We start from the raw sequence: 14,070 nt of genomic DNA on the forward strand, positions 1-14,070 counted from the left end.
AAAACTTGACACTTTCGGTGTGGTAGGTTGCAGTCTACATCCAGTAAGTGGGAATCTGAATCACTGACACAGGCAAACACTAACTTGAAGCAGTTTTAATAAATAGTCATATGAGTTGTTTGAAGTTAATATAATCGTTATATCTGAAACAAAGTCTTTTAGAACGTTAAGAAATAAAATCAACATGTACAAGTGAAAAGAAAACAGATTATGATCTCATGCTAGGCGATAAAACTGTACTCAGGAAGTAGAGAGTCACATCCTGCCATTTCACATCTCTGGTCCATTCAGAAAAACAAAAGGAAAAAAAGATCAGTTTTACTTTGTGCTTGCTCTTGTCAGTCTCTTGGTCAGTCAAATCAGGCAGCAAATTCTGTCACGAATGCACTCATGTAAGTGAATAAGGTCAATTTCTCACGTCTTCATATTCTCTGGCTCAGTACTGAACACAAAAATTAATTAGATAAACCAAAAATCCAGCCTCCTTGCAAACAAAAACAGCATCAGTGGTGGTATAAGCCAAGGAGGATGTCAACCTATCCCTGTAAATTTTCCTCTAAATAGTGTTTGATTATAATAATGTCAAGAGTTAAGTATGTTTAACAGAGAATAAACTTTATGGAAGCAGGTAGGGTGTTCTGTCACCGGCTGGACCGAGCAAGACGGACAAGATCTCAGCATCAGCATCGTTTTAAAGCATTTGGAGTTGAGTATTAATGTCTGCCGTTAAATAATGTGTCCTACATAAAGAACTTAAACTGATTGCATATTGTATAAGTGCAAGAATGTGGCTAATATGAACAAGCAACAATCTAAATGACCTCCTCTGCTCAGGAGGAATGCAAAAATCACTCCGTCTCTTCTGTCGCCCTAATCATGTTAAACATCAGAAGGCTAACCCCTACAACACATGGTCTGTCTTTATGAATATGGTGATATTATGATGGCTGCTACTTTCAAGAAAAAAAATAATAATTTGGTCACTTAACAGATAAACACCTTGCCCTCAAGTATTTACATTTTCGAATGTGCAACATCAGCATTGGTAAGTATGTACATGCCATCTAACTGTTAATCCTGTTTGTGCACGGTACAAGAAAGCTGAAAATCAGTTCTGCCATACTGCCATCCACACAGAGTGCGACGGAAATGAGAGTGAATAGCATCTGAACCAGCTGTCAGCCCTACAACACAACCATGGGATCGAAGTCAGATTAAAAGGAGCATCTGTTTAGTCTCTAGATCATCAGTAATGTGAACAGACGGCATGTTTTAACAGCTATAGGGTCCTCTAGTAGCTGAAGCATTGCACAGTGAGCCTGCACCCTTCATCGATCTGGGACAGACAAGATCTCGCAGCCACTCGCTCGAGTGCGTCCTCTCGTGCACATTCACGACCAGTTAACCCGCAGCTACGTGCACCAGGTCCTCAGAGCTGTGATTTTAGAAATGAAAAAAAGCGACCTCTAGGCTTGAGCAGTGCCGCCCTGGTGAAGTGTTCTCCTTTCATGCCCCACAGCAGCATCACAGGGTGGAGTAGAACAGGATGTAGGCTGCGGAGGACTTGACGGAGGAGGTGGAGATGTCAGACACCTCGTGGTCGTCGAACTTGTACCAGCGCTGCTTGAGGACGTTCTTACAGTAGGCTGTGTAGTGGCCGCCATCCAAACCCCCGTAGTGGTTCTGTTAGCAGACAAGAAGGAGGTTAAGCTTGTCTGAATAGCTTGGTATACACATTTAAAGGCAGTTGGGGGAAGAGAATTACAATCTAGCTTAGGGCTGCCACAAACGACGCGTCGACTAATCGCCTGAGCACGAAACGTCATCAAAAGCGGAAGTGAGCGCGCAATGCAACAGAAATCACCGTCCGAGTGGAGCGCGGAACACGCATGGACATCCGCGCTGTATCGTGCATATATAGTATATGCATATATTATATACGCACAATACAGCGTGGACATCCGCGTTTACGATACAGCGCGGACATCCGCGCCGCATCGTGCATATACTATATATGCACGATACAGCGCGGATGTCCATGCGTGTTCCGCGCTCCACTCGGACGGTGATTTCTGTTGCATTGCGCGCTCACTTCCGCTTTTGATGACGTGTCGTGCTCAGGCGATTCGTCGACGCGTCGTTTGTGGCAGCCCTAATCTAGCTAACTCGTAAGAAGATAAGATAACTGCCTTCACAAAGTCACACTACAGCTTATAGTAATATTAGTATAATATCAGTAAAAGACATGGAAAAAGGATACTGATTCACCTTTTAACAATATGTACACCATTTATGCTATTTATTTGGAAATATAAATAAGCAGCTGCAACGCAAGAAAAAATAATAAATAAATAAAAAATATAGTTTATCACAGCAAACTATAGTTCAGTTCAAATAACAACCAAAAACAAGTGTTGTAAGAACTGGTAACTTAAATAATCAGAAATGAATAAGAAAATAGAAAATAAAGAAAAACAGTTTACTACAGACAACTACGGTGCTACAAGAACTGGTAAGCTGAATCTTTATTTTTTCCGATCTATTTCTTCTTTCTTTCTGACATCTTTTACTTCTTCTGTAAGTGTTGAGGCATTGGCAGTGTTCACTTTTCTGTTTGCCAGATGTTGAGTAGTTACTCTGGCCACATCATTATCAAAAAAACGAAGGAGCACATTAAGAATTCTGTCTATGCTCTGGTTAGTGGCTTCGTCAATACTCAATGAAAACACTCATTTTTTTGAGCTTTTCAGAAAGACTTTTCTTAAACGCTGGTGCTATGACGTGTATTTATCTACTGTTCACTCCACAATAGCATTACTTTAATTTCTACTTACAGAAACTCCATAAAGGCTGTATCTCTTCAGGGTCTGTTTGGGTCCGATAACGTACTGAGCCAGGTCCAGGCTATCTAGAGGGAAGTCAACAGATGTCTGCAGCTTTTGTTTCCATCTACCCTCATAGGAGAACCTGAAGAAATTACATCCAGTGAAGAAAAGAGTGTCAATGTAAAAATTACAGTTCAGTTTAAAAGCCTTTCAAAATTTCGGGAAATACTTATACGACTACTGCAGAAGTAACTTAAAATATACTCTTACTACATCACAACACTTGAAATTTTTAACTTGAACGTCTCTACAGACCGTTTTAAGTGCACCAGGAGAATAGGTGGGACCTTCCAGATCTCCAGTTTCTTGGTGGAATCTCTGTGGGCTTTGCAGTGTCTGCAGAACACTTTGTTGTTGTCGGTCAGCTTCTCTTCTTTGGAGAATAGTCTCAGACAATCCTGCCAAGAATCAGCAAAACACTTCAGTTACATAATACAAGACAAACACCTGTTACACTGCTTCATATTTACTAGCTCTGATTTTTACTGTTTAGTTGAGAGAACATTATGATTCTGTCGGATAACTGATAACGTGCTTGTCAAGAACCCAAACAATACTGCAGGGCATAAATATTCACTTTATTTACTTAATTTGACCTCTTATCACTTCTCATTATCCTCAACAAAGAATTTGAGTACTGCAATTGAAAACTAAAGACTAACATGTTTTCACATTTGCCCTGATAAAAGGACAAACTACAAATCTGTTCGTTCTGACAAAATATTCAGAAGCTGTTTATTATGTGACTGACCTGCAGGGAGCACTTGCTGGTGGAGGCCAGAGGCAGCGACAGGTACATAAAGGTCTCAAATGTCCGTGACTTGCGATGGCAGGTCAGACACTGCACAGTGGACTTGAACTGCCCCTGGAACAGCGCTACAATGATGGACTCGTTCAGCAGCTTGTGTTTGCTCCAGGCCACGTCGGCCGCCGTCTGATCGTCCAGATGGTCGTTTTCCTCCTCCTTGTACCGCTTCCTGTTGTCCGCCTGACAACAGAGATGGGAGAACAACATGATGCTACACAGGAACAAATGCAACTTTAGGTTAGCAAAACCTTCCCTAATGATCCCACTAAAGCTCAGTGACTGACGGCAGATACCAAATATGCCAGTCAGTTAGCAGTGAAGAGAAAACTCACTGGCAACTACACACTGCATTTCAAAGTGATCCTTTCTCAAAGTGACAACACATCTAAAATCGCTCAGCTTCAGTAGCATGCACTTCAGCCAGTTCACTCTCAGTATGATAGGCAGGAAGATGTGAGTGGCAGGTTAACACTTGCTAATTAATATCTCATTAATTAGTATGACTGTCTTATCAATTATCCTGGAGGGACAAAGTGGACTGGGACTGGGCCAGTCTGATGGCAGACGGGTCTGAACATCACACAAAAGGGGACGTGATGAGATGGAAAGTGTGTCATGAGAAATGCACGTCATCAGCTGCTACAATCTAATCGCTACCATCCTCTCAATTTAAAGTAACTGGATGAGAGAAATGGGGCGGCTGTATTACTGGAAGTCAACCCCAGGTGGAGACATTCATCACAGTAAGTCTGAAGCTGTCTCCCCTTCTAAGAACTATCCTCTCTGACAGCTCAACAGTGGCCTTGAAAACAATCTCTTTAATGTGTAAGTGAGTTTAAAAATAGAAAAAGAACACAAAATTATCCTTTTCTTTATTTTTATCATTTAGTATCACTTTACCTAGTCCTTCTCCCCCATTCAGATGCACATGAAGCCAGTAAAAGAATCAGTCGATACAGGCAATGAGCATGTCTTGGGTCTACATGCACAGAGGTTCTGATGGAGCATCAGACGGGACAGATGCAGACACACCACACTCACACTGCCGCAGGAGGACCAAGGACACACAGCTATTTACTTACTCTCTAATTTGCCATCAAAATGAAACCCAGTGAAAAAAAAAACAGAAAGAAGGAAAATGATAAAAAAGACTAAGTTTTTATTGTTAACAGGCAACTGTGCAACAACATACAGGGGTAGCAGAAGGCAAGCCTTAGAAAGCCACGGGTCACAGGAGTAAATGGCTTCATATTTATTTACTCAATATTTAACTCAGAGTGAACATATTTGGATGTAAATCTTGTCTTTGAAACCCTTGTAAGACTTAAACCAGTCTAGTGAACAGCCCTAGCCCAGAACAAAAGTGTGTGCACTACCTTGTTGAGGTCCTCGTGGAGTCCATCCATGAGGAACAGCAGCAGCTCCTGGGAGTCCTGCTGATCGTAGCCAGAGAACTGCTCATTGATCTTTCCTATGGTGATCTTGAAGTCTCGTGGACTGATGAACTTGTACAGTCCGGCCCACAGCGCCTTCATGATCACACCAAACTCCTCGGCCACCTCGCCCTTATGGCCAAGAATGTTGTATCTAACAGAGGAAGAGAAGATACAGATACAGAGATATTTCATGTTTCCTTCATATCTGATTCTTTAGAGTTAAGCATTTCCACTTTTCTGACCTGTTGATATCCTCCAAGTAGTAGTTGTTGTTGAAGTAATCAGCCATGGCAGGGGTGTTGCAGAGACACTGTAAGATAGAGTTCATATAGCACGTGTTGCCCAGGTTACGAAGGCCAGTCAGCGATGCACCCAGACCCCCGAATGTAGGATTCAGGTTGCGAATTTTGGCTGCCGAAGGCCGAACAATCTCCACTTTAGAGTAGACTTTAGTGATGGCAGGCCTGGAGGAGAGAGGAGCAGAATGAGACTCGTTTCTGCAGAGATTAAAAGAAATACAGTGGTGTAATAGAGTGTAATTAGTTTCCAATGGATGCTAAAGGCAGAACAATGTTCACTTATCACAGCTGCTGGAACACAGGCTGAGCCCAGAAAGCACTAATTCAGTATGTCCACATATTACAATCCGATTGTATCTAAATTTGGCTGAAAAGTGAAGATTTTTACACCCGCGTTACATTTCACTGACTATAAACATATAATTTATTATGACACAGGCTCTAACTCAATACACATTGGAATATCGCCCCTGAAATGCTGATTAAACAGCTTTAGTCTGCAATAGATTTGATTTTACTGTCTAGACATCCATTGAACCACTAAATCAATCCTGGAGTCTGTAATCTAAAACCATTCCCAGCAGGGACAGGAACTAAGTTTGCTCTATCTATATAAACCCAGCGATAAGAAAAAGAAACAAATAAATTGCTGCTACAACAATCCTATAATCATTACCATTTTTGTGAGCATTGTGTAGCTCCACACAGTGGCCAAGATATTTAAAAACGTCATTTTATGCACACAAATACAACAAAAGTCAATTTCTAACATAGAGAGATTTTTCTTGTCACACCTAAAATGTTATAGGCAGAACAGGCAAGTCGTTCTGTGTGACTTACTTGGTTTCTCTGTTGATGGTAGGTATGACGGCAGCGGTGGTCGGGGCGGCGGCCTTCTTCTGAGCCTCCTCTCTCAGCTCCTGGCTGATGTCCGGCGAGGAGTAGGAGCGTTTCAGTTTTGACTGTTCCCGCTCTCGTTCACGGCTGGTGTCCGGCTCAGCTGGTTGTGGGGGTTTCTGTTTGACTGTCGGCGGCGTGGAGGGCGGTGTCTGGGGAACGGTGACCTCAGGGGGGTACAGGTGAACGCGATTGGTTGGGGAATGGTAGTATCGGTAGGTCCCTGTCACTGTGTCCAGGAACTGATGAAAAATGGAAGAGAACAGGAAGAGAAATAAAGCATTAGGAATCAGGGAAATAAATGTTGCTCAGGTGATTTTTTTTTTTTTTATTTAACTTGACTCATATTTATGATTTAAATATCTGGTACCTTCATCCAACCATCTGGAAGGCCTGGCACACTCCTGCCCATCTCCTCACTCCTTGCTCTGGTCAGGGGCTCCCTCTATGATAACATGAAGAGAAACACACTGGCTTCACTTAAAAGTTCCCTTTAAAAACAATTAATAGGGGGCTTCATGGTTATTTCCTCCAAACTCAAAGACATTTCCAGTCTCCTTCAACCACAATCTTACATATTACTAATTGTAATGGAAATTCTAATTGGAAAATTAAAGGCTGTACTCTTTCTCACAAAAATCAACAAGTTTGAGAACTCCCACAACACTGACTCAGGCCTTCATTACTTCCCTAAATTTGATAATGAGCAAACTTAAACTATGTACTTAGTGGTCATGTTTCTCTCTGTGGCTGTGGAAAACTGGCATCTGCAGTAATGATGGAAATTTGATTTACTGACTTTTTTTAAAATCAAGAAAGGAAAACAGACAGAAAGACAACACAAGCTAGCGGGTGAGGATAAGAGAATAACCGTGCAAAGAGAACTGAAAGAGAAACTTAACTGAATTTGGTACTTCTGTAATGTAATAGTATAGTTTAGACGAAGTGTGTGGAGAAAGAGTTGCAGTTAAACAGCAGTCTCTGTGGACAAAATAGACATTCTGAGGATCCAGAACTTAACACATATCAGCTGTATTAAAAGGGTATTATAATATTGGATGTTTTGTCTTTTGGGCTTGACTGTTTTCTTGACTTTAGTACACAGAGCTAAATGCAGACAGATGAACTGTCTGTTTAAAAAGTGTTTGGACACGTTTTTTGTGGTCTCTTGCTTAATGCCAAAGGATTTCACAAAGTTTGCTTTTAGCCACAGATGTAAGACACGAAACCCTTGTGGGACTACTTTTAACTTTCATTTTGTTTGTGCACATTCTCATCGAAACAGGGCTGAAATGAAGCATGTAGTAGTGATTAACACTGACAGAAAACAGGACTCACCTTTATTTCACTAACAATGTGGTTGGGTGCAGGTGAATCCAGAGACATACTCTTGGAGGGTGTGTCCGAGTTCTGCTCCTTTCCCCTCCTCTCCTTCTCGTTCCGCACTTTGTTCTCTTTGTCCTCCTCCTCTTCTTCTGCCTTCTGTCTCTCCAGTCTCTTTTTATCCTGATGTCTTTTCTCCTCCTCTTCTTTCTTCCTCTTTTCACTTTCCTCCCTTTCCAGCCTCTCTTTCAACTCCTTGTCTCTCTGCTCCTTCTCTCGTCTCTCGTCCTCTAAACGACGCTCCTGGTTGCGTTTTTCCTGCTCTTGTCTTGCCTTCTCCATCAGTGCCACTGCTTCAGAGTGTATCTGACTTTGTTCTTCTTTAGACAGACCAGTGTTGGGGGTGAAGGATGGTTTGGCTGAGCGGTCGGGGATAACTGGGCCATTCGGGGCGGGGTCCTTCGCCGACCCGTTCTGGCTGGGTTTAGATTCATCCGACGCCCCGCCGGCAGGTTTTTTGGTGCGGTCAAACTGAGACAGGAAAACAGGGGGATAAAAGAAAACATAAGTACTTCATGGTTTCTGCTTTCTCCAAACGGTTTAAAAAATATTCAGGGTAGATAAATACCTGTGGGAAGGCCTTGGCTGTTGCAGGTGACTGGCTGGACGCCCCCGTCACAGGGCCCTTCTTACCAGGGTCTAGCCCAGAACTTGTGGCGCCTGTGACGGGGGAATCAACAGTGTCTGGCAACCTGTCAGCAACCATGGAAGTTTTGGATGTGGGAGGTTCTGCTGGTGCGACACCGTTCACCAGTGCAGGAGCTGATGGTTCCTGAGGCTCAGGTGCAACCTCAGGCTCTGGTGGAGGTGGAGTCAGAGGCTTTGGTTCCTCAAGGGATGGATAACTAAAGTTCACTGTTTCAAAAATCAAAGAAAGTAAATTCAGCAACGTAAAAAGTCCATTGTTGATTGTTTGTATATATTAATTTTATTCATTTGCTTATATAATCTCCTAAAAATTAAATAAATTCAAGCCCAGGTCCCTTATGTATTTGGATCTGGTGATACTCACACTGAGGGAGAGTGTTAATAATAGTCTGTCTAGGGGGTCGAACTTTAGCGTTGGTCGTGTACATGGGGTAAAACAACAGCCAGTTCTCATAACCCCCCTCCAGCACCAGAGGCTCACTACGCAGGATGGTGATGCTGTCCCACTGTGGAGTTTGCAAACACATTATTGTATTTTGGAAGAAAATTCTGCTGTTATGATTTACATATACATTAGAGCACAAAGTTTACCTTAAAGAGGGCATCTTTGAGGCTCTGCAAGATGGTGCCCAATTTAAGGTCAGCGACAGAACTGAACCAGTCCAGCAGGATGATATAATCCACAAGTCCCCGCCGTCTCCAATGCTCTTTGGACATTTCTGGCAGTTTTGCCTCGATCTGATTCACAGTGATTCTGAAAAATCATGACATGCCAGTTCAGGAGGTCAGTCTTTGGGATGAGTTTAACAGGTAATAAAACAAACAGAGGCAACACTACAACAAATGAAAGAATCCAAAACCAGACTACGAATTACACATGCAGTGTTTTAGCAAATAATCTCTCACCCGGGGCTAATGGCCTCCTCAGGCACGCTGACACAGTTCTGGGCTGGAACCTGAATGTGAGACTCTTCATAGTCGCTGTGGCTGCGGGCATCCATGACAATTATGGTGATTGTCTGGTCCTTCATCATGTGGAAAAGTTTCTCAGCTGTGATCCCACCAGCAGGCAGCGCAGCTATCAGACAGACCATCAGTTACAAAACAACATAAGACATAAAAATGTTCATACAATCAATGTGAAACATAAAAAAGACTGCAAGGGTCAAAACATAATGGCAGCTTAGACTGAACCTAACAGGTATATCAGATCTCTTTAGTGTTATTCAGCTTACCTTTTGAAATTACATTCTTCAGTTCATTCTGCTCTCCTTTCACCTGGCATACAGACACAGAAAGGTTCATCTCATAAATACAGTTTTAATCTGAGCATATTTGTTCTTTACAAAATAACTTATGACATATAAGAATGTTATAAGGCTGTTATTTATAACCCTGTTGTTCACATATTTGTTAATTAGGCACATAGTATTGGTGTTACTGCTGGTAAGATGTTGACTACAGACTAAAGATTGAAAATTGCGTGAGTCTGACTTCAAATAAAAGCCACAAAGTTCATTTTTGTATTAATGCATGTTATGTTAAGTTGGGCAGAGAAAAGAGAAGGTTTTGAAGGCTTGGATCAGATTAGATCTTAGCTCCTGTTTTTAAAAATGGCAAATATGTAGTAAATATTTTACTAGGTTTACTCAATAACTGCAACCTCAAGATCTGTTTGCAAAACTTAACTATTACACTCAACTACATGTCAGGTCTTTTGTGACATTAACGGCCTTGAATTCTTGCTGCATAACTTATTAAATATCCTTAGAGTATTAAATCTCAATTTAGCATGCCAATCACTGTACCTGGCTTGGATTCAGTTCAGCCACCCACATGAATTACAAACAGTATGTGAACAGACATTGAAATAAATATGTCTTAAAATGGATACCACTGGAGTATACTCATTAATTAACATCCCTACCTTTTTGCTGTCCTTCTTGTTGGCAGAGGATGCTTTTGGAGAGCCCCGACCACCATCTTTCTCTGTCATTTCCTCCTTCCTCTTCTTCTCCTCTTGTCTCTCCTTCTCCTCAAGTTTTTTCCGAACCTCAACTTCCTCATACCTGTTTGAAATATAAAGATAAGCTTAGTATAACTTATAGAAAACTGCTTACACCCATGTTCTGATGTCCTATTTGCAGCTTATACACTAGGACAGTGTGCACAATCTAAGACAACTGTAGCCTCTAACCTGAGCTTAAGGCTTTCAGACAACTTCTCGGCTTCCTCAATGGCTTTCTTAAAGCTGTTTGGCCCAAGCATGGTCATGTAATACTCCTATGTACATTGGAAAAGAAAAGCATTATTCATAAATAACTAACTTCCACTCTTGATGCATTTCCACTGGTCAACAAGCATTCGCATAAAACACACTACATCTCAAGTTAAACAATAAAAACACATGAAAACAGGTCACAGTATTAGAATGAACTATACCGGCTGCTGCTTGAAGTCGGGCCGTTTCTTGATGATGTCATATACTGTTAAATACTTCATGTACAGCACATAAGCCTTCTCCTCATCTCTGTCCAGACGACACTCCTCTGCCGCCTTGAAGATTTTGCAGGCACTCTGAACATAGCTGCAACACAGCAGAGGAAAAATAAACAACCTCTTATTATGATGGGAAACTGGCATACTTTCTCACTGCTGGACCTGGGCACAAATTTCATTCCTTCATGTTTTTACATGTCTCAATGACAATGAACTGAAGTAATTAAAATATCCTGCGTTGAGATCTGCTCTCCTCATCTCACTTCCCCCTCACTTTGTGATGCTAGAAAAGGAGAGAAATGTACATCTTCTCTGTAATATGGATGCCCCCTGCAGTGCTTCTGATTAAACATAAATATTGCATACAAGGGTCAAATGAGTATCATGTGTGATTATTTTTGACAGATTTTGTGATGTGTGACATGATTTTAACAGGAATGCTCATTTTCCTCTCTTTTCTGTTTAAAGTAATATATAAAAAATGATGAGTGAATTTGATTTTTGCAGCAATCGGGACCAAACATTCACGTTCTCATACTTTGGGGGAATCTGATTTGCAAACGCTTCATTTACAATGTTGTTTTGTTGTTGTTGGATATTGTACTTGCCATTTCGATAAGGTTTTGATTAATCATTAAGCCCTGCTGTGGTGATACCAACTGGGATGAGAACAGCAAACATAAACTACCTTCTGGTGCTTGTCTTGTCCGGCTTAATTTCAGCCTTTTTGTTGAGTTCGCCCAGAGATGTGGACAAATACAGCTCTTTGACCCCGGTGGATACTGCAGGCATCTTGGCAGATGTTTTTCAATCAGAGCTCTCAGGCAGGCAACCAGTCAGTGCTGTAAACAAGCACTGAACATCTCTGGAAAAAAATGTGTGACAGCAAAAGCAAGTAAACAAATATTGCTTATATGACACTAAAACACACATTCCTGGTATAACTAAACTCATTAACTGTTTAAGCTCTCAATGTTATGTTTCTGTGACAAAATAGTTTATGTAGCATTTAAAAACTGCCAGAATAATGATATGCTAAGCTAACTCCTCAGTGCTGACAGTGAGCACTGGGGTCCCTCAGGGCTGTGTGCTCCCTCTACACCCATGACTGTGCAACAATCCACAACAAAAACATCTTTTCAGATTTGCAGATGACACTACTGTGGTGGGGCTGATTGACAGCAATAATGAGACAGCCTATAGAGAGGAGGTCCTGAACCTCACCAGCCAGTGGTCAGTGACTGGGCCAGTGACTTTAAATTCCTGGGAAATGCCCTTGTGAAGAAGGCACAGCAGCATCTGTACTTTTTAAGGTCACCAAGGAAGGTCAACCTGTCCCAGAAACTGCTGCTGTCCTTCTACAGATGCTCTGCAGAAAGCATCCTCACCAACAACATCTTAATGTGGTACAGTGGCAGCTCGTAGGCTGACAAGAAGGCTCTGGAAAGAGTCAGGAAGGCAACAGAAAGCTTCATAGGAGCACAGCTGTCCTCTCTGTCAGACATTTATAACATGAGATGTCTGCGCAGGGCCAGAAGCATCATCTCTGACAATTCATATCCAGGACACAGCCTGTTCTCACTGTTGTCCTCAGGAAAGAGATACAGATCCATCCAGGCCGGCACCTCCAGATTCATCACCACTTTTTGCCCAAGTGCAATACAGGAACTGAACACATTACAGCTGTTTTCAATGTTTGTTTTTCAATTGTCAACAGTGCAATATACACCACAAGAGTTGTCATTAATTTCGTTATACATTGTGTGTGTATAATGACAATTAAAGCATTCTATTCTAAAAACATGACATGCAGGATAAGTGACTTTTAGCTACGGCACCGTGTTGCTCTCACAGCAGTTAGCGTGCTGCTATGGTTAGCTGGCGCAGGACATGTCAACACCGACGACGACAACAACAACAATAATAATAAATACTTTTCCTGCTAACGTTAGCCGGCTAACGGACAGCTAAACCGATCAACTTGGAGCATAAAACCGCCCACTGGCTTGATATCAGCGCAGTTTAGCCAATTAAACGTAAACTTAGCTTTGTTATCTTCCTAGTTAGACTGCTAGCTGCGTCGGTTAGCTCACGCAGTTACGCTTCACGTTAGCTACCGTCAACCGTTACCGACGGCACCGGCAGTCAGTGCTTTAGTCACGTTCAACGGGGAAGAAATGTCCGCCAGTGATAATGCTGACTCATATATAGTATCGCATCGTTTAATAAGACAGATGTAAGAGAAAAAAATACCTCTTTCTAATCCGTTGCTTCCACTTCAGCTACTTTTTTGACAGCTGATTCCTGATTTCTTGTTCCGCTTCCTCTTCTTCCGCCCCCTCCTTCTTCTTCGTCTTTCTGTTTTGCTGCAGCTGTCATCCTGGATGTTGCGTTTACTGCCTTCTTCCGGTGGTCATTTCCTCTATGTTTTATTTTATTTTATTTATACTGTATTTGATCTTTTTTATCTTTAAAAAATGTATGGCACTATTACAGTTTTTCTCAGTCGCTTTGGTACATTTCTCGAATCATCCTCGACATTTGCAAAACAGTAAGTGCATTTCTCAAAACAATTCGTACAAATAGCAAAACATCATGTATTACCTGCAAAAGCCAGTCCCTTGCTCAAAATCCTTAGTTCATCTCTCAAAAGTAAAAATCTTTGTTAGTGAACATGTCAGCATCAGAATGACAAGTCCTTGTGTCATTGTGTGGATCAGACAGTCAGATTGCTTAGTCATGTTGTCATTATAACAGTGTTCTCTGGAGGGATGTTCTGATGGAAACTATGCTTAATGTTTTGATGACAATTATTGTAAATTGTAAGTTGCACCTTAGTGTATGTGGAAGATTGATTGCAAGAGACTGGACAAGATTCACATTTACACTTTTACTGTTTGTCTTGTAATTAATTGACAGACCACGTCATTGTGATACAGAAAGGAAAACAGAGCTGCATAGCACAAAGAAAAAACAAAAAACAAAAGCAGAAATGTGAACATAGGACAATCTCCTCAGGGAAAACTGTACATGCAGTGCTGTAGGATCTACAGTTCAGTCTTCCTTCACCTCCTGACGTTCCTGTCTGTTGGACGTAAATTCTCATCCACATCATGAATATCTTCTCTTGTGTCTTTGAGTGATTTCAGAAAACCTGAACCCTTCACATATTTCCATTTCTTAGAGAAAGTCAAGATTCAACTGGGAGCAATTTA

General features: G+C 41.6%; 1 protein-coding gene across 2 annotated transcripts; it reads right to left on the reverse strand.

Annotated features, from left to right (window-relative positions):
• Positions 1-80: 80 nt before the first annotated feature.
• Positions 81-13,258, reverse strand: usp8 (ubiquitin specific peptidase 8). Of its 2 annotated transcripts, none has more exons than XM_023283977.3 (19): positions 13,109-13,258; positions 11,544-11,720; positions 10,799-10,943; positions 10,554-10,639; positions 10,284-10,425; positions 9,592-9,634; positions 9,263-9,434; positions 8,948-9,110; positions 8,721-8,862; positions 8,277-8,563; positions 7,664-8,179; positions 6,696-6,770; positions 6,269-6,567; positions 5,372-5,593; positions 5,070-5,280; positions 3,637-3,873; positions 3,141-3,283; positions 2,835-2,967; positions 81-1,683 (listed from the first exon to the last, which is right to left on the reverse strand). In XM_023283977.3, exons 2-19 carry the CDS (start codon positions 11,645-11,647, stop codon positions 1,525-1,527), a joined length of 3,279 nt encoding a protein of 1,092 aa, XP_023139745.2. In that variant the 5' UTR covers positions 11,648-11,720; positions 13,109-13,258; the 3' UTR covers positions 81-1,524. The 2 variants fall into 2 exon arrangements, with proteins under 2 accessions (XP_023139745.2, XP_035810420.2); XM_035954527.2 differs by having other exon boundaries at positions 5,067-5,280.
• Between the last annotated feature and the right edge of the window lie 812 nt (positions 13,259-14,070).

This window comes from Amphiprion ocellaris, chromosome 1 (assembly GCF_022539595.1).
Source record: "Amphiprion ocellaris isolate individual 3 ecotype Okinawa chromosome 1, ASM2253959v1, whole genome shotgun sequence".
NCBI classification, from domain to species: Eukaryota; Metazoa; Chordata; class Actinopteri; family Pomacentridae; genus Amphiprion; species Amphiprion ocellaris.